This window comes from Falco biarmicus, chromosome 6 (assembly GCF_023638135.1).
Source record: "Falco biarmicus isolate bFalBia1 chromosome 6, bFalBia1.pri, whole genome shotgun sequence".
NCBI lineage: Eukaryota > Metazoa > Chordata > Aves > Falconiformes > Falconidae > Falco > Falco biarmicus.
Genome location: NC_079293.1, coordinates 528,492 through 549,660, shown reverse-complemented (window position 1 = coordinate 549,660; position 21,169 = coordinate 528,492). Strand labels below are relative to the sequence as shown.

General features: G+C 37.2%; 1 protein-coding gene across 9 annotated transcripts in view; it reads right to left on the bottom strand.

Moving 5' to 3' along the window:
• FBXL4 (F-box and leucine rich repeat protein 4) overlaps window positions 1–21,169 on the bottom strand; it is a 72,027-nt gene that overhangs the window by 42,531 nt on the left and 8,327 nt on the right. For all 9 annotated transcript variants that reach the window (XM_056342531.1, XM_056342528.1, XM_056342529.1 and 6 more), the window contains 2 exons: window positions 12,271–12,616; window positions 3,936–4,180 (listed from right to left, as the gene is read on the bottom strand). In XM_056342531.1, coding sequence (XP_056198506.1) covers window positions 3,936–4,180; window positions 12,271–12,616 — 591 coding nt within the window. The remainder of the gene's footprint in view (window positions 1–3,935; window positions 4,181–12,270; window positions 12,617–21,169) is intronic.

Below are 21,169 nucleotides of genomic sequence, written 5' to 3'. Positions count from 1 at the left end.
TTATAACAAATCAAGTTAAACATTGTCAAAGTACACTTCTATTATACAGCAACTAAACCCTTCAAACATTAACAGCAACAGAATTGTTAATTCCTGGATGTGCTTGACATGCAAACACTGCATCAGTAATCTGAAAATAAAACAATATTAATTCATTTTCACAGTATGAAATATTAGAAGTAAATAAAAATCCTAATACTAGAGATATTTAAAGCAAAAGAGCTAATGACATTATCAGTGATACAAAGAAATTTGAATGCTGAACTCAGTTTTTAAACTGTAATTGTCCTTGAGCTGTTTAAACCTCAGAGTATTTATTCAGCATCTTGATATTTAGTATACCTCCAATCAACATGCCTCACTTTTCTTAAATAGGTCTTGCCCTCCCACACTGACACTCCCCTGGCATGAAGAAATTCACCATCCTCTAATGCCAAGAGAAATACAGTGCTGCTTATGTAATGCTTGCTGCGAGATCTTTGCTTATTCTCTGTCACTTTGCATTCCAGACACCTGAGACTGCTCGGATACTCATTTGTCTCACTTTTTCATATACTTTTAGTTCAACCTAAACAATAAAATTTACTTAATTTATATTATATGCTGAAATGAAAAAATGATAGTTATTTTCAGCCCTAGAGGAGTAGATGTTATCAATAAGTTAAAATACCTTCAGCTTTGCCTCGGGACGTTCATATGCCTGAAGCATTCTGTCTTCTCATGATAATACAGCATTTTCTTCAGTCACAAAATTACTTTTTTTAAAATTTCCTACTTTAATACATTTTTGCAAGAAAATATGTATTTTCAATTATTCCTTAGAATCATGTCTATATATACGTTTTAAAGCAACACACAAGTGTATACATACTACTTCTTTTAAGACTGTCATAAGAAACCACAGGTAAGAACATTTTTGAAAGATACTTGCCAAAATAAAATTTAAGTAGCACTTAAATGTGCCCTGACTTGTAGAAATTATAACCTAAACTGTATAGTTGTAAGAATAAAACTGACTCCTCCAGTTTTGAATTCAACAGTGCCAACTACAACACCAAATGCTGAGAAAAGTGCAAAAACAAAAAAAAAGCAGGTCCTATAAAAGTGAAACGCTGTTATCTATGAGGATAAGGTATTTTGGGTCTAGCATTTTGCTGTTTCTGTACTGCAGCAATCTGTAGTGTTTTTAAAGTTATTTAAAAATTTTAAAAAAGCGTAACAATCCTTCAAATTGTTACAACTATTAGGCAGAATTCTCTACACCTCCAAGTAGCTGGCTTGACAGCCCTTTCTGGTCGCTTTTTTCAGCGACTCATCACAAAATTTATAAACCTGAAGTATTACAACAAGCAATTCAGGCTCACTTTGACTCAAGTTACAAGAAGACTCTTTGACCAATTAAATCTAAAAGACACAGCTTGGTACTCTATAGGCACACCTCACTGCCTTACTTCAAAATTTCCTTTGCAGAAAGTGATAGAGAATACCAAGACCAGAGAGGGAGCCAAAGGGAGCAGAATAAAGAGAAATCAACAAACTAATTCAGAAACATTCATGCAGCAGGCAGCAAGAGACTTTACACTAATATACATAGTGGTACACGTCTTCTACCATTATGTATAAAGACAAAAAAATACATAAATATAAAATTTCTGCAAAGGACAATTAGAGTCTGAAAATCTGATTAAGTTACTAGCAACAGTCAACATCAGCAGGTAACTGATAAAAGCAGCATTGCACTCCCCAGCCAACTGAGAACCTCCCCTGCAGTAATCGTTCTGAAGAATAAACAGGAAAAAAATTTATGTGTGAAACAGAATTCCTAGGGAAGTCAAAATACCTCCATTCTTTGGAAACTCTGTTTTGCATAGTATCTGCAAAAAGTCGGGCTGGGTGAGGAGCATCTAAAAGTTCAAAAGGAAAAATTGTGGGAGTTCATGACTACACATCTTGGATGCTGCAACATCCACATGGTGGTATCTTAATTATAGCCAGCGCAACAGAACTAACAGTACTTGACAGATTTCACCTTTGAGGAACAGCCTCTCCTACCAGGAAGCTATTTGTTTATAAAGAAAATTATGTTAAAGCTTTTGAAAAGCAAGTGTTGTTTTAGTAAGTCTCCTGTATTAATAGATACTTCCATAGCAAATGAGCAGCAAATTCTCCTTTCCTGAATGCCAGCAAATTTGACAAACTTGCTGATGAAGAATGTCAAAAGAAAAATTTGTGTTTGGATGTTTTACTAGAAGACACTTCCACAGAACAAGGAGTTGCAAAATTTCTGTATTAGAAAAAAAACCACTTTCAAAACCAGACCTAGTTACAGTGGAGAATTTTTGATTCAGAAATGAAAAGTCTGAGCAGAAGTCACACCTGAAAATTATTTAGCTTCCAACTTTTTTTTCAAAAATTTACAATTGAACTGCATTTCCCATCCCCTGACTACATGTATCTCTTCCAAGAAATACAAGTTAACTTCAAAATTGTATCAATGTCCAACACTCTTCCCCCTTTTTACAAAAAAAGTATCACATGTTACAATGAACTTAATTTGACCATGTTTATTCACAGATTGAGTCAAACAATGAGTATTTATTATTTTAGAAATGCCGACTACACCAACTGAAAAGTTGGTAATTCCCTGAATTTGAACACTCATTTCTTTCAAGACCACAAACATTTTTTAGCAGTTCTGCATGTTCAAAAAAAATTATGAGAACTTTTAAAAATTGCCATGAAGTTGCACATATTTTAAGTTTTTGTAAGGCAGATTCAATAGTTAAGCATCAGGAAGCAAGCACTTCATGATTTCAGAGTCGAATTCTCAATTAAAGCCTGCATATTTATCTTCCGTATAATGAACCTAATATAAAATCCAAATTTAGGATAAATGTTTGTACCCCATTCGACAACTAGCTGACATCTATCTCCTTTTTCTACCAACAAGCACAAAAGAGCATAGGGCTCTTGGATTATACTGGAAGGTCAGGAAAAATAGAAGTGACATTCTCATCTTTATAAAGTATTTCTTCAAATTATTTTACTTCCCCAGGGAAGGCACCCAGGCACCAAAGGAAAGAAAATGCTTGAATACTTGATTTAACCTTTTTATTCAGAAAACAGATGAGAGTTAAGACAGGTTTTTTTAGATATATTAAACAGTTCTGTTTCTTATGAGTCAAGTTCTGCTTTCACCTGCCACTGCTGATTACTCTTAGTTGAAGCAGCAATTTTTGCTTAAATGAAATGCATTGATACATGCTGTTTAACTAATGCAAATGAGCAAAGAAGCAAGAAATGATATCTTAAGAAAGCAGAGAACACTGCTGTTATACAGAGAAGAATCCCTGCAAATTTGCTATTTTAATGACCTACAGCACAGTCATATTTTCAGCCCTGGGAAGATGCACATGCAAACCCCCTGTTTCCCAACAGGACTAATGTTTTAAATCATTTTTATGAAAATATTTGCATTTACATTGCACTCCAGTGATTACATAGGGCCCATACCTTGTAAGCATGCACTGTAATCAGTTTATTACTGCATCCACTCTAATACAGTCCTATTGATGACTCACCTGTACAAAGAACAACCACAAACATTTTCTTAGCAAGATGGACTTTTGACAGCTTGGTTCTAGTAGAGTCTTTAGAAGCCCAGGAGAAAGCAAAACATTGCTCCCCCTGGAAGAAGTCTTTCAGTCACAGGCAGCCTGTCACATGCAGACTACATACCGAAACGGACTTCTGTTGCTTTATCTAACATCTCTTACTGTTTTAGCTGTTGTTTTTTTCTACACCATAACAATCACAGCCTTTATAGTAAATCAAAGACATTTCTTGTCTTTTAATAAGGTTCAAAATACTTAGTGAAAATACAGCAGCTCTGCAAACAGAGCTTGTGATAACACTTCCGTATATTTAGCACTGACCTGCTAAATCCAGAAACAGAGATGGCTCCCCTGTTTCCAGTCCAAGATAAATTCAGCCACTGGATGAGAGTGCAGCGAGACTGTAGGTATTCCAGAGATGTGTCATTAATTCTTGCCCAGTAAGGTTGTAAACTGAGATGAATGTACTGTAGAGGGTCACAGCAATGTTGATATAGTAGCTTACAAGTCTGTGCTAGTCTACACAGGTCTGGTACTGTAAGGTGACTCAAAATCAACTGGATGAGCTATATTAAAAACAGAAAAGAAAAGTCACAGATGGTCACACAGTGCTCAAAACATTAAGAAAAAAAACTGCAAAAGAATAAGAAAAGATGTCCTAACTTCAAAGAGAAGTAAGTCCTTTCACTTAAAAGTAAGTTCTCAAATCATTAACTATTAAACAGGACTGCACTGCCTCCTCAATTTGACAATATTGTGACATTAAGCTTTCAAATTAGAAGTTTCTTTACCCATGCTAATTTAAACAGTGATATCTATGTAAACACTATGTTGACATGTTTCCCTTCACAATGTCTGCACTGCCATTGATCAGAACACTGAACTGGCATCCTCTTTCTTCTCTGGATTTGGTTTTTCAGATGGCAGCATATTTGCAGAGTACATGGAAAAAATGTACCATGTCCCAGTTTCCCCACACCTTGAACTGATTTTAGTTTTATTCCTCTGCTCCCTGTTTTAAAAATCAGTGATTTGTCTTCTACCTTATATCCTCTCCCATCCATGCTGGACTATGCAACTAGTTAAAAAATTTAACATATTCAGATCTTCTTTTACAAAGTAATCTCCTCCTTTCTGTAATACTAGAGAGCACTTTTGTTCTACGCCAGAGTCAAACCTGAAAGGCAAATCCCCTTTTTACCTTTACCAGACTGAATCATCTCTGCTTCAGAATAATCACCAGCCCTTCAGACTAGCACCGCTATATATGTTTTCATAATGACTAACATCTCACACTCAGAAATTAAGAAATATCCCATCTCCTATCATGCTCTTGTTTTCCTTTCTCAAGGAAGATCAACACACACAGACACATAAATACTCACATAAGGAAATAACAAAAACTCTTAATAAAAAAAGATCTCCTTAAGCTTAGAATCTGAGAAAATAAACGCACTTGAAACATGCAATCTAAGACCTATTTTACCAGGGTTGTCTTTAACAGCTCTAAGTACCTGCACTCAAGTTATGTAACTAAAATTGACTGTTTTCAAGCAGAGTGGGAAATGGTCACTGCTGAAATTAATCACCGTAAACAACAAAAAAACCCCACCAGACACCACACCCCACAAATCAGCTTAGACTGAAGGCAGTCTTGTGGCCCTTTCAAAATACCATGTTTCATTTTAATGTTTTAAGGATTCTCAAGACAAACCCACCAAAAATCAGAAAAAAATGCTTAAGAAAATGAAAATGAAGCTTTTCATGAGATCCAAACAGACTGTACTTCCAATGTACCAGTTTATTACGCAGCTAGCTATCGTCTCCCCTTCTCCCCCCTTCATTTCTAGAAAGAAAAAGAAAACAAGCCAACTTCCTGCAAAATGAAAAATGTTACTTCCTACTCGGCTCCAGATTTAGCATTTGAATTTCAAACATGATCTACAACTCTTCAAAAAAACCCGAAACAAACCCACCCCCCCCCCCAAAACAAAACAAAAAACCCCCACCCCCCCTTTTTCTCAAATGCCAAAATACACTGTTTGCATATACTCCGGTTTCTCTCAAGCTTGATTTCAAGCCTTCCCACTTCCCTTCTCCTCGCTTCTCCTTTCCCCTAAAAACAACCCAAGCTTTTTGTCTCTGCGGGTAACTGGAACTCTCACCTCAGCTTGATGCAGAGGATCTATGTAGACATTCCAATGTGACAGCAATACATATATATATGGAATACATATGCATATATAATAACTGCAATTAATGTATTATAATAAAAACGTTTGCTTCCAACTGACATTTAGGTTGTTGGCATTTTGGTATCCAAGAAAGAGCAAAGTAACTAGGAAATAGCATAGATATAATCCCAAATTAGTATCTTGATTATTGCTTGGCTCAGATCCATACTTAAGCTTAGAAGTTGCTTAAGTTTTGTTTGTCATTCTAATAGCAGATACCTAAACATAGTCATTTTTCTAAAACCATCAATACACTTTAAATAAATTTCAATATTCTGAAAGACATCTTCAAAATATTTTGCAATCTTTCAGCTATTCCACACCTTAAGCCACCTAAATATCTATTTTATGAATGTCTTTTCCCTCAGATTTTCCCATAATTACTTGGTAAGTTTTCTAGAGCAGAGAGCTCAACAAGAAAGGCTGCACTGTTAGCTAAATTTATGTCTACAATTAATGTGGCATAATAATGTCTGATAAGAACAAAGTAACACCAATTTTGTTCAATTAAAGATAATGGTGGATAAAACTACAAATACCTCACCAACATCCCTTTACACTAACTGATGACTTCAGCGAGTATTTCATAACATATTGTCCTGGTTTCAGCTGGGATGGAGTTAACTTTCCTCTTAGCACTAGTACAGTGCTGTGTTTTGGCTCTGATGTGAGAACAATGTTGACAGCACACTGATGGTTTTGGTTGTTGCTGGGTGATGTTTATACTAAATCAAGGACTTTTCAGTTCCTTGGGCACTGCCAGCAAGGGGGCTGGAGGGACATGGGAAATTGGGAGGGGACACAGCCAGGACAGGTGACCCAAACTAGCCACAGGGATATTCCATACCATGGGACTTCATGCTGAGTATATAACCTGGGGGAAGAAGAAGGAAGGGGGGGGACGACATCCGGCATTACGGTGTTTGCATTCCCAAGTAACTGTTACACATGATGGAGCCTGGCTTTCTGGGGGATGGCTGACCACCTGCCTGCCCATGGGAAGTGGTGAATCGATTCCTTGCTTTGCTTTGCTTGTGTGCAGCTTTTGCTTTACCTATTAAATTTTTCTTATCTCAACCCTTGAGTTTTATATTCCTTTCCGATTCTCTTCCCCATCCCTCTGGGTGAGGGTGAGTGAGCAAGTGGCTGCGTGTTGCTCGGTTGCCGGCCAGGGTTAAACCACGACACTTGCAGGACGCTGCAATCTTTCCACACCTGAGATGAAATCTCTTACCACATGAATGTCTTAATCAGAAAAAATAATCCTTATTTTTTACTGACATTATGCTACTTCATACTATCTAGAATGGAAAACCATAATGAAATGTCATTACTTGACATTAAGAATCAATTTTTTTCTGGCTTTCAATTAAACAAAGACAACAGGTTCCAAATCTACAGGCTAATAACCATTAATCACTGTTAGTCTGGAGTCTGGTTGTCTGTCAGAAATTCGCTTTTTATGTATGTGTATCCTAGCATAAAGTACAATTTGATACCATAATGAATATGTGACACGATGTGTTGCATTGCACTACACAGTGTTCATGGTGATTCCAAGAATGTTACAGAATTGAGTACCTGCTTTGAAAATTAATTTTGTAACAGTTTCTCACGAACAACTTTTTACTCTGCATTTATGAAAAATTATGGCAACCGTTATTTTTTCACACCTTATAAACTGATCAGTAAAACCAAGATTACTGGAAAAAAATACAAAGGAGTATAAAGAGGAAAACAAAATACAATTTATACAAATACTGATCACCCTTTTAGGTTATGATGGACCTGAAGTACTTCGTCTCCCATTTCCAGGGCAAACATGGCACATGCCAGCTTTAGAGATGTGGCAAGATCAACACCCACTACAGTTAAAAACTTCAAAAATCAGAGGTTTTCAAGTCATAATTCTCACAATTCAACAAATAGCAGTATACAACGTCATTGTGTGCTGTCTGAGCACAAAAAAAATCCTGATTCATTCCTAAGCCATGTGTTTTATTATCGTCATAGTCCCTGATCGCAGTGCATTACATACATATTTATCATTGAAAAAAATATAACTTCTTAAAAAAATACGACATCTCGCCCACTGTAAAGTTCACTTACAAGCTCAAACAGGATCTCCATCATACTCTTCAATACACAGGGTGAAACTTACTTACCTACCCAAAAGTTTATCCAGCTTTTTAAAGCCTTTTTTCTGAATAACCATTTGTTGTGGTTTGAGGGTTTTTTTGTTATTGCAGGCAATAACCATTTATGCCCAATAAAATACTTTCTGTAGTTAGAGGACAATAACAGAACTTAAGTCAGAAAAGAATACTTGGATGCTGGCCAAAGCTGAATATCTGCACTTTCTACATGTGCAGACTTCAGCATGAGGCCCTCCAATATGAAAATACATTGGCCTATACAAACCACTCATTCAGAAACATGCAAATGAATGACTTGCAATTTTTTCATTCTGTAGCTAGAGCTGCCAGGGCTTAGCTTTTAATTAATTAGAATTTATACTAAGACATGCTCAGACAAAGGACAAACGATATGTGCACAAAAAATCAAAGAGAGAAGGCAAGAAGAAGATTGTATTCTAGGGATTTTGACATTCCTCAACCTAGTTTAAGAAAACAGAGTCCTTAATTCCACGATCGTATAGCTTGCACCAGCAAAGGCATACACATTTAACAGGACACAAACACATGAAAAGTGGACCTTGCAACTGTTTGACAAAACACAGCCATTTAAGTCTCACTTCTCTTTATTCTACTTGCGTAACACACTTTGGAGGAGTGGGCTTCACATCACCAAGCTATAGGCTCTGATCCTCTCAGTAATGAAAGGCTGTAAAGGTTTTAAGCCCTTTCTTGATTGAAAGAACAGAAAAAGGATCTTACTGACAGACTGTATCATCAAATAATCGAGACTCCAGGAGGACTAAAGCTGGAGAGATCTCCACATGCCATCACTCAGAGCCTAGCCTGCTATAGCAACTGGCAGTGTATTGGCCGTTACCTGAAGGGAATCTTGTGCCATATGGCTATTAGCTGTCAAGATTGCTTTTAAGACCCTCATGATGTTCTCTTTTCAAAGAGAGGCATAAAATCTCCTTGATTATCTGAAAGCCTACAAATACTTGTTCTGGAAAGATGTAAGAAGTTTACTGTTGAGCAAAAAAGTATATGACACTTAAAAATGTTCCTGCTTATTGCTCTGACTTTTAAGTATCATTTAAGGGATGCAGATCTTACATGCAAGACCCATTTTCCTGGAACATAGGTGCCAAATCCACATTTAGCAGTGAAATTCACTTCCCCAGTACCCACGAACAGCTCATAAATCTTGTAGGCAGCTTTAGGAAAAATTGGCTTCAAGGAATGACAAAGATGTCATTTATATCTTTCTTATACCAAAATTTATATAAAAATTATCTTTTGGATGGCAGCATGCAGGACTCCTCCTGACTCTCTTCTCTGGAAAAGAAAATTTAGGATCTTGGTAGCTGGCACATCTTGGCAAGTCCCACACTGCACAAGTACACAGTGGCAGGTATGCCTCACCTTTCTCAAAGGCTTTGAATTTGCTTAGGCCTTCAGGTCTCAAACATTCTTGCAGCGTCAACTAAGACTAAGACGTTACTCCTTCCACTTTATAAGCAGCACCAGTTAGTCAAAGATAACTGGGCAGACAGACAAGCACATGAAGTATCTCCCAGAAAATCCTCTCTAAATTTTAAGGTAATTCTGAAGAACTAATGAAGTACAGGTACTTCACAGCTACTAAGGGCTGTTTAACACCATCCACCAGCAAGAAAGGAAAATTCTCTCACCTAGTTCATCCAAGATTTCACACTTTCTTCTAAGGAAGTCCATGCCCCAGGAGTCAAGCATTTTTCTCTTTTGTCATCAGAAGCAATCTAGACTCTTACAATGTTTTTAGAGCTCACACTGCAGCAAGCCATTCCTAATGCCATTTTGAGGAACAACACAATCTATGAAAGGGTAGTCTGTGGAAGTTTCAGAAAGACAAGGAAGGCAAAAGAAAGGCTGGAGGAACTGCTGCCTGCTTTAAGATCAGCCCAGAAGACCATACAGCCCGTTTATTTTGTGAATTATGGAGGATAGCATGAAAAAAGCCTGAAACAGCTCAAATAAGGAATAGGCATTCATATGAAGACATAGGACAGTTACATGTTTGCAATCAACCAGAACATATAAAAAGAAACACATTTTTAATGTAACGTATCAATCAAAACTAGAAGGAGTCAGTGATTGCCTTATTTCATCATTACAAGGTTCAAACACTTCTCAGAAAAACCTGACACTTGTCAGTCTTTAAGACAGCAAGCAGAATACTGTTCTCCCATATCTGATGCAACAAAAAAACCTGTCATGCTACAAAAGTACAACATTTTTGTCATTCTAATACCCAAATCTTCCAGCTGGACCAAGAACGTAGTAGACTGGGATTTCTGCTATCACAAAACCAGTCCAGAAATAGTTTTTTGTAGTTTTCCTGATAAATATTCCACTTGTATTTTCAGTTTCTTTAAATCAAAGCAGAAGAAAAAAATATATGCTTGTATGGATAGATCATATAAATGCATTCATGAAACCAAACATTAAAAAAAGGATAAAAAGGGAAGCTGGTACACAAACAGGAAAGCAGAAAAGCACAACAAAGTACATGAAGTTCATAGGAGTAACGGAACTACACAAATGGTTCCCAAATTACAATCTTAGTATGTATAATCATGAACAGAAAAGAGATTAATCAACCTCTCTGGTAGTCTATTATACCACAAATAAATTTATCCAGCCTTTTCTAACAAAACTTCCTAGACTTAAATCAAGTTTCTTCTACAATCAATTCCTTTGAATGACTAAAACCAACAAATTTTCAAACTTTCAAACTGTTATACATTTTACGATGTTCTGGAATCAGCTGCACCTTTGTATATGCAAAGTACTTGCTTTACTTCATTACTGATATACAAGCACCAACAGTAAAATATATTAAACATTATATGGACTCTGGGGAAAAAGAAAAAACCACTAGAGCTAACTCAGGATGAAGTTAGTATCCTCATTTATTATTCCACTGCAGCAACAAAAAACCCCAACAAACTCAAGAACGAAAAATGATTTAAAAGACAAGGTAGGCAGTAGAAAGATGGAGAGAGTTGTTACATCCTCTTCCTTTCTCTTTACCTCTTTACAGGCACAGCAAACTTCTACAGGTTACTAGGGCACACAGTCAACCAACCAGAGCTTTCAGGTGCCAAACTGGGGTACTTAAGAGACAAAAGATGTAAAAACCCCAAAATACTACTTGAATAGATCACCTATTTCTGAAAACCAGTCAGTGACAGTATCTCCCACTATCCTCCTTTCACTTTTAAGAGCAAGTCTGATTCAAGCCACAAGCACTGAGCATTTGATGAGTTACCACAGTAAACAAATACTTGCTTCTTTTGCCAGACTGCAGTACACTGAAGAGCAGGAACAACCACGTCTCTGCTCAAGTCCAGAGGTCTGACTGGCAATTAAAGGCTTCTTTCCACTATGTGCAAAACCTGTTTATTTCAGAAGAGGTGAAGACAATTACTTTGTCTCTCAATTCTTACTCTAATTAGGGTACTAGCCTCCATACCCTGAGCCTGAAATACTGAGCATTTCCTGGCCTGCACACAATATTCAGCGGACATACTTTGCATTCTTATTATACTGAAAATTACAGGAAGGAAAATATTGACTGACTCTAAGCACTCCTGCAACTGCCCCACTGCCAGGGAATCTGAAAGGAGTAGTTTCTTCACAACTGTTTTCTGTGCTAATGATAGAATAAAAAATAGCAAACATAAAAAAAGAAGTCCAGCTGTTAACATTTTTACCTGCACTTAGCTGCATGGAAGAAGCTTATTTCGTAATAACATGAAAATAATGTGGCAGTTTCAGGAACAAAGTTCTGGGGTTTTGTAAGAGAAGTAACAGGAAAAGAAACATTTAGCCTATTACAAACTATTTCCACTTCCAGATCTTGATTCAATCTTTTCATATCACTTTTATAGCTCTTCTATCATTAAGCATGAGGACTAAAATTACTGGAAAACTGCCAAAAGCTTCTAAGTTCAAGAGCTAGAATAACTGGTGTAAAAACTACGTGCAAACGGACAGATTACTGAGAAATAAAAGTGAAATAACTATGCAAATAACAGCAAAGTGGCTCGCTATTACACATCCATGGAAGTAAAGAGACTTACATAATTGAGGCGCAACTATAAAATAACTGCAGGAGATTCACAAAACAATGCAAGGAAATCTAACTGGAAAAAACAACAATCTTGACCAGGACCCTATAAAGCACCTTTGCATCCCTAATGATCAAGATAAATACACTGAGTATAAACATGCTTTCCTTACCTCATAAGGCAGTTTATCAAAATACCCATTAGTTGGCCATTCCCTGAGGTTAACAATGCTGAACTGTTTATTAAGAGTGTCCATTCCACAGCCATACTTTTCTTCATCTTCATCTTCATCAATATCATTCATATCAATCATCGAAGTCTTAAGTGAAAGCACAGGCCTCTCTTTCACACCATGCAGTACTACTGCATCCAGTTCAGTGTAATAGTCTAGAAGAGAGCTGTTCACTTCCAGACGGATTAAGTTTGTGGGAAAGTTTATCTGTTTGATACAAGGTGTGAACTGCCGAGCCTGAGGACCATTCACCTTTGTAGGTGCCTCGGACCAAAGGATTTCCCATCTGTGAAAGAAAAATTGCACATACAGACAGCATAGCGATTAAAATCAAAGTTAGTAAAGCAATTCCTGAACACAGTAAGAGGGCTTCTCTGTCAGAAGTATTTAACAAGTGAGAAACATGGTTGAAAAGACAGTGAAAATCATGTTTTCCTTAGATATGGTAAGTATCCTAAGGGTGAATTTAACTGGGCATACTATGACCTTAGCATATCTTCTCTGCATTGCTAACTAACAAAACAAGCTATATACTCAGTCACACATTTGTTAAGAGTACTGCTATTCATGCACAAGTTGTTTTTAACATCTTACATGTAAGGTAGTCATAAGAAATGGATTGCAGATGTGTTCACAATGATGCTGTGTTAGTGTAAGTATGCAGGGAACAGCCTCGGCACATAATCCAAACATACAGTCAGCTGACCTCTTATTTCCCACAAAGGTTTTCACAAAAAAAGAAAAAACCCAAACCCACAGCTCAGACTCCTTAACATCAAACCTGATCGAATTGCAGCATTGCAAATTACAAAAAAAAAAAAAAAAAAAAAAAAAAAGCAAGCAGCAAAACCCCAGAAACTTTACTTTATCTGTCTGGGCAAGCAAACTATTCCTTTTAAAAGTAATTCACTTTCAAATCACCAGAGAAATAAAATCTTCAAATCACTTTTGAAAGGGTCCTTTGCAAAAAATGTTAAAATGTCTACATTACTAAACTGAGTTGTTTTTCTCCTCTTTAGTCCACTGACAGAAGGACGTTCAGAGCATGCATAGAACTTCCACAACTACACCCTTACTTTCACACACAGACCTCAAATCTCTTCCAGAAAATGACAGTGAAACCTACTGCCAATTGAGGAAGCTGGAGAATCAAGTCTTACAATCATTAGGTCTTCAGTGCTCCCAAACTTGCCAAAAGTTCGGAAACATGCTCTCTACATGGGTCCTCATCCAGTGAATGCATTTTAGAGTCCTTCAGTCACTGATGCCCACCTTTTCCTCCCTCAAGTCTAGTTAATTCCTAAAGAAGCAACCACTGCTGCTACTCCCTTCAACAGTATGCTTACAGTGATCTCTGCATCCTGTGTGCATAACCCAGGCACTTCCATATCTACCCCATCTCTTTCTGAGCATCCTAATTCCAGCTTCAAGGATTTCTCTCAGGCTGCTTGTCTCAGAAACACCGTATGTGCTTTCCAATTCCTCAGCACCTTGGCTTTCCCTGCCAGACACCACTACTCAGAAATTACAAGTATTCCTCTACACTGACATATACTACAGAACACACACACGGGGGGGTGTGGGGGTGTTATATATATATAAAATTAAAAGTAAGTAAATAATCAAACATTCTTTGTTTTCTAGAACCAAATGCTTACACTTTGTTTATCATGACAAAAGACATATACAAGTACTTCCATCAAAACATAGCGCACAGTATAAATAAGGCTTAGAAGCTTGATATTTGCTACTATTTCAAGGATAGGAAAATTAATCTTTATTGGCTGAAACTGCCACGTCACAATGGACTTTTTGCGGTATGTGAGGATTAATTTTCCTATCCTCGAAATAGTAGCATATTTTCCTATCCTACACCATGCCATTCTCCACAGATACTTTATGGGAGGCCTGCAGAACTCTTATGTCAAAGGAGAGAAAAAAAAAAGTAATGAACTAAAAACAAGCAAGCAGGATTGGTGAATATATCGCACATCAGAAAGTACCAATGTAGGAGTGGACAACTCTACCCTAAGGTTAACAGTTCTTATAAGAGAGACTTACTACTAAGAGAAGATTTCATTCATTTAGGAAATGAACATCAGCTCATGGCAAAAAGGAACAGATGTAGTCCCACTGTCATGCCCTCTCACATAGGTCGATACCCTAAGCAAATACTTAATGTTAGCAATGCACATGACCTTTCTTGAACACATCCAGATCACCATCTAACATTTTGCTTAGACACTTTCATATACCCGCTCAGACTATCCTTAGGGAAACAAAAAGCTATTTTTTCACTAGTTTAGCACATGCCAGACCAACAACTTTTAACAGAATGTGTTTCAGTTATTGACTTCTCCTTTAGTGCCCTGGAGAAAGGCTTATCTAGCAGTAGCAGAACTCTGGAGGTCTAGCTTCATCAAATTGCAGAGCAATAACCTCATTCAGCAAGCAGTGTCTCTAGTTTCCAGTCTTTGTAATAAACTAGAGAGAAGGAAAGACACGTAGCATGACTTCACAATCTTGCGAAACTCCACATTATATATCAAGTGCTGATGAACCAGACCAGTGGCTATTTTCCACTGTCCTTGTCATACTGCTTTCTTTTCATCAATAGCCCACCAATCTAACTTTAAAGGACTCAGCTGTCAGTTTAACTGGAAAACCTCAAGTCTACCAGGTTGATTTGATGTTCTTCTCTGCTTTTATGGTCTGTTCTTGTGTGTGGTGCCATCCCAATTGCTCTGAGTCAGGGATGGTGAATTCTTCCTGAGTATAAGCATACTCTGAATATACCCATTACTGCACTTGGAAGCTGTTTCTTCATCTACAATCAGCACTTTGACACTTAAATGGGCTACATGTAACCTGAAAGGGAGTGAAAACTCCACAGCTGGAAATGGATCAAAAAAGTCTAAATTACCAAGAGGCTTCACTAAGAACTGTATTTCTTCTGTTCTGGAGCATTTTTTGCTATAGTCACCCATTATGAAATCCTTCAGAAGACAGGTATTTTGACAGTCAGTCCTGGTTTGAGGGTGTGTTCCAAAATCAGCTTTCTTTCCTAACAAGGTTGCCTGCGTTTGTTCCAAGCTTAAGATGCTTGGTAAACTATTCAGCCCAAAGCAAAGAGAAATTGAATCCCAACAAATACCTGTAAAAACGTCAAAGGAATTTTCACACACACACACACACACCCCCCCTCTGGCCAAGTTAATTAGGTAGCTCTCACAAAAATTAAGCAGAATCAGATCACTGAAGGTGGGACATTGTTTGTCCTCAAGTCTTGCAGATACACAGTAACAGCTGATCAAAGATGTTGCAATGACAGTGCTTTGATAAGAAGGTTTCACCAGCAAGGCGTCAGAAAGCCTCAGTCTCTATACTGCCATGCAAAGCCTGAATGAGAAGTACGAACATCTGTATTATTTTCTCTACTGATTAATGGGAAAACTGAGTCCATTAAAGCTGAAAGGAAAAACTTAATTTTCTTTAGATTTCCCTCTACCTTATGAAGATAGCCAGGAACTCATTCTGCTCAAATTTCTGATGCTAAAAACTCAATACACCTATGTGATAAAAAATAAAAAAATAAAAAAAATAATTCTCATTCTCCTTCCCTCACCGTGAAGGAAAACACAGTCCAGTGATTTTTAGGCTGAGGAACATACTTGCAAGGTTTGTGGCAAATGAGAGCACATATTTAATGTTTAATTTTTTGTTGGCCTAATGCTGTTGGAAAGCTTTTTAATGGCTAAGATGATCCCTGAGTAGACCTGATTACTTCTGAAGAAATTACATAAGAAAGATTCTTCATAGAAGTGGCTCCTAGGAAAAGTAACCAGATTTCTCTCCAGTGATACAAAACTATGCCTGCAATCTGCTGAGATTTCTTGCATTGTAAAATTGAGATTGGTGTAGAAAGCAAGTCTCACTCCATGTGATTCAATCACAAAAATTAAATTCCCTGTCCCAAGAAACTTACAGCTGTGTTAAAAGCCAGAAGTGAAGTTTCATACAGAACAATGAGGAGAACATAAGGCAACTCAGAGAATATTATGACCACACATTTGCTGAAATGGCAACTTCTGCAACAATTATAATCATAATATGTGATTATAATACATCCCATCTGCACTTATCCAAGCAAGTGCTCAGTAAATAATCTTTAGGCTACAAGAAAACATCTCTTACCTGCTAACATGCCAGGGATGCTTTAGCCCACGATGTTCAACATAACCTGGAAAGTGCACCCCTGGCCACAGATGTTAAGTTGATAAATACAAAAGGCAAGGAAGACCAATCATGAGACCAGTATTGGAACCATTCTGTTCTAGGTGATAAGCAGAGTTCACAGCAGTCTAATTACTATGGGGGAATACGCAGCAGATTTTCATTTCTACTTTGAGAGTTCAATTCTGGAATACCAGAGAGAGCAGACAGGACTCCCAAGAATGCTCAGGGCATTTTAAATACCAAAAGATATTTCAAATAACTGTCCTGTTATCCACATGAACTTTTTATGGGTTTCTCAGAAATGACTGTCCCACATGGACCCACAACTCATTCTTTTATGACAGTCATCTGGATGAGAAAAAGCTGTTCCCCTGCAGATGTCAAAGTAAGTTATAAGGAAGGATGCAAATGGTAGAATTCAAGTTGTGTGTTACACATAGGTGAGATACAGCCCTGAAGGTCCCTTATCACACTCTAATGTGTTGATGGTATCAGCAGTGTTTTGGGTGCCTTCGTCTGAGATTCACAGGGAACAAAAGGTAAAGAACCATCTAAATGCTGCTCTATAAGCAACAGACTCACAATATTTACATTCAGTATACTGCCTTTCTGGTTTCATTCTATCAGAAGGGGGGGATTTTTTTTTCCATCAAACTTTTGATCCCCATCCTGGCTGCCAGCAAACAAATCTGCACAATTCCCACCCAGACTGGCATTGTACTGCCTAAATACAATGAACTTCCCAACGGAAGGAGAGGGAGCCTTTTACTTTGCCCATCTTCCTTAGCCTGCTCCTCTGGCTGCAGCGCTTCTGCCTCTACAGGATTCAAGACCTTCAGAAAGAGAAAGGCTTTGCATCCAGCAAACACAGCTATGTTGGGAAATATTGAGCCAAGCCGTTCATCTACAAATCAAACTCTGAATTTTGCTCAAAAGAGCATCTAGCAAAATTCTAAACAACATGGAGAAATTAAATTAAATAGCAATAAATGGTGGGAACACACAAAGCAGAATGGAACTGCTCCCAGTCAAATAACCATGCTATCTCACCTGTGATAAATCACCTAACCAGTATTACACTTTATCTACAGAAAATAAGAAAAAAATAATCCCCAAACAATCTCCAACCCACTAATGAAGCAATCATTCCACTGCAGTAAGGTTATATGCTGTGAAACATCACCCAAGTATGGGCACACATCCCAAACTAGTTAGGAATCTCTGGTTTTGAGCTTTTATAAAAAGCACAAGTGGTGTCACTGTAACGTACATGAGATAAGAGAAACTGTCAAATTAAGTTAAAAAAAGACCATGACAGAAGAACATGGACGAATTTTTTTCTTTTATATACTAAATCTAAAACACAGAGTTATTTTTATTAAAGGAAAAAGTTGAAAAACTTCTGAAAAATTATTTTTGACTTGAAAGCTCCCATTTAAACACACACAAACACTTCCTGTCTGACAGCAGCTAACTATTAGGTGCATCAAAATGTTTCAAAAGGGCTAAGCACTAAAGAAGCCATTATGGAATCACCAATAGTAAGCCTTCTGGTTAAATGAGGAGGAAAAAGAAACAGGAAAGAAAACATTTTCCCCATCACAGGAGCTAGCTATATCTTATTCTTCAATCTAATACACTAGGAGAAACAAAGAAAATTGTCTTGGTTGCGTTCAGCTTACATCACTACCACAAGCAGTGCCCTCATCACACCTGTGCAAAACCCTGCCTCTTCCACTGACTGAAGAGGGACTCATCGTTCTCACCAAACTCTTAAGTACACAGAATGTGCACAACAGTCAAAAATCAAGGCTACACCAGTGTAATAACCCCAGCACAACACAATACAAAAAAGGGAGGTATTTCTTCACCACATAAACCCAGAAACTATAGGCTACGTTGTTCCCATTATCTCTAATTATTAATTTTTGTTTGGATTTTCTGCACTCAGATAATTCCTGTAACAAATTTGTACATGGATACTAACATATGTTAGTATAGATTTAAGAAATTACCAAACAGTTCTCACCAGCCAAGGTGTGAGTGGCACTAATGAAAAGCATAAAAGGTCTCTGTGTGTAAAGACAGCAGTTTCTCTGACTTTTATGGTTTTAAAAATTGTTTTATGCAGAAGAGAGCAATGTAGTGTCTTCTGTGTTTAAAGCAGCAAAATATATGAGAGGACAGAGAATCCTCAAATTGCTGAAAGCTGGCTAAACCATAATGGAAAAAACTTCAAATTAACTGTCATGTTTTAAGCATTAGAATTATTAAAGAACAATTACATTCCATTCTGAAAAATAAATGCTTATTCCCATTCCATGAGAAGCCGACCCCAGCTCTAAAAAACCTCTAAATAAAGCCGATCTGAGATAGTGTCACACAAAGCTGTAACTGATAGCAATATTCAATGCACCAGTAAGAGAGGAACATGGCTACAGACCTTTTTCTGAACACCTGCATAAGTCATTCTTTCATGCAAGTGAAGCCTGAAGTGTGCAACTTAGCAACACATTGGCCAAATATGTGGGCTATAGCCATTTTTCAAGAACATATAAAGTCCTTTTCATCAAGGACTGCAATACACCAAGTCCTTACAGAGCCTCTTGTAGGTTAGAAGCTTTTGCACACAGCGGTTTTGGATGAGCCCATGTTTTAAATACTAAACAAAGTGAAAAAAGATTACTCAGCTGGACAAGTATAATCCACTAAGCATAACATTTAAACAAGTCTCAACAGACTTTCTCCCAACAGTTTCGACTCCACCATTAATTTGGCCTTCTTTTTATATCAAAGTCAGAACTCGTGAAAAGGAACCTTTCTAATGACCTGCCCTTTTTCACTGGTGTTCAGAAAGAAACAGTTCCAGAGTCAGCAGATAAAATAAAGCAGCACTTTAAGGATTTTAGGTAATAAGGTGATTTAAACTTGAGCATCAAAATAGAAAACAAGGTTCTCAGTGCCCTTTGAGTAACTGAGCCATGGCCTTTTTTAACAGAAGAAAATTGTATGACAGTTCAGGTCCAAAACGTCAGTTAAACACAGAATCACCTAAGATTATCAGCAGCATTCCACCTTCAAAAAATAATTCTTAGTTGACATCTCAGATAATTTTTGTAAGTGAAAACAAGGGACCAAGAACTGAAGCAGAAAAGAGGCTGTGTTCTTGCAACTCTTTATATTTCCCTCATAAAGGTGAGCAAAGGAACAGAGAAAAAAAAAGCTGCACACCTCATGTGGAGAAACAGTTCCTTCATCTTCCCTTCAAGACACCATGTGTAACATGTTTGTCTCTTTCAGAAGAACGGAGACAAACCATATGTGTAGTTCTGAACGGACAAATCTGGCTGAGGGAAGGTAAGCCAAAAGAAAAAAAGAAGTCCCTCTAAAACTTCTCTATCATCAAGACTGGCAAATACTGAAGATGCAGCACAGGCAATTGGTTCTGAGGCTCACTGAGAAAACTTTCTAAACAAAAACATTGTTAACCTAGGTAGGCAGAACAGAAGATTCTCCTGTCTACAAATTAAAAAGTAGGGTCCCATAGGAACGTCATCCTTTTTTATGAAGGGGAAGTCTGAGCTCTCACTCTGACCACACCCCAAGCACAGTCATAAAGCACATCTCAAAATTCTATATTAGTATTTTCACTTCCATCTTCTTTTAGCTCTCCAGACAATTTTTCCCTTTTTTTAGTGCACCTTAATAAGTAGCTCCTTCAGCTAACATTTCTTGAGCTTTCCTTCAACACTCCTTAGTATTTACACAAAACTAAAAAACCCCATATTGTTTTAAGAACCAAAACCTAACCATACATTCTTATAAAATATAGCATTAGCTTATTACTCCAAATTATCTTTGTATTACACTGCAGCACAATATTATTAGTCTAATGCAACCTTATCAACAGTTACAGAAATAATCTCTACATAAATCTGTGCTACATCATAAAATAAAAAAGTAAAATGTACATCATAAAATAAAAAAATAAAGTGAAAGTTCAGAGTAATTGGCCAAAAGTCATCTCACATTAGGTTCTAAGTTCAAAAGTTTCAAAAGCTGCCTTCACCACATATCATCCTATAAATAAGTTCTAAATTACAGTGCCAAACACACTCCTGCTTAAGTTCCGCAGCCTATTATTGTTTGATCTATCACTGTTCCTTGAATGTGGATGTTTACTTTAGAGCTATACAGTATATACTCATTAGAGAGCTGTAAAACAAACAGCTGCACTAAACAACAGTAGATGACAGAATCCCACAAAACATTAACTGGGAAATTTGATTATATAACATGACACTAGATTTTCTATGGGGTTTTGCATAAACATCAATGGCCTAGTATTAGGAAGCACAGGATATTAAGTTAGAGACCTAAAAGTATGCTTTTTAGCTATCTGTAACAGGCAGGTCAGGCAAAAAACATGCAGCATCCGAACTAACGCTGCTTATACCGCCAAAGTGTGCATTTTAAAATAATACAGTATTTGTCGGCATATTATTTTTCTACAGGATGCATTTTAAGTCATCTTTTATCAGTTCCTCTTCCTTTATGGGTTTGTTAGCATTTCATCTCTTTTTGACATACAGGGAATGCTTTG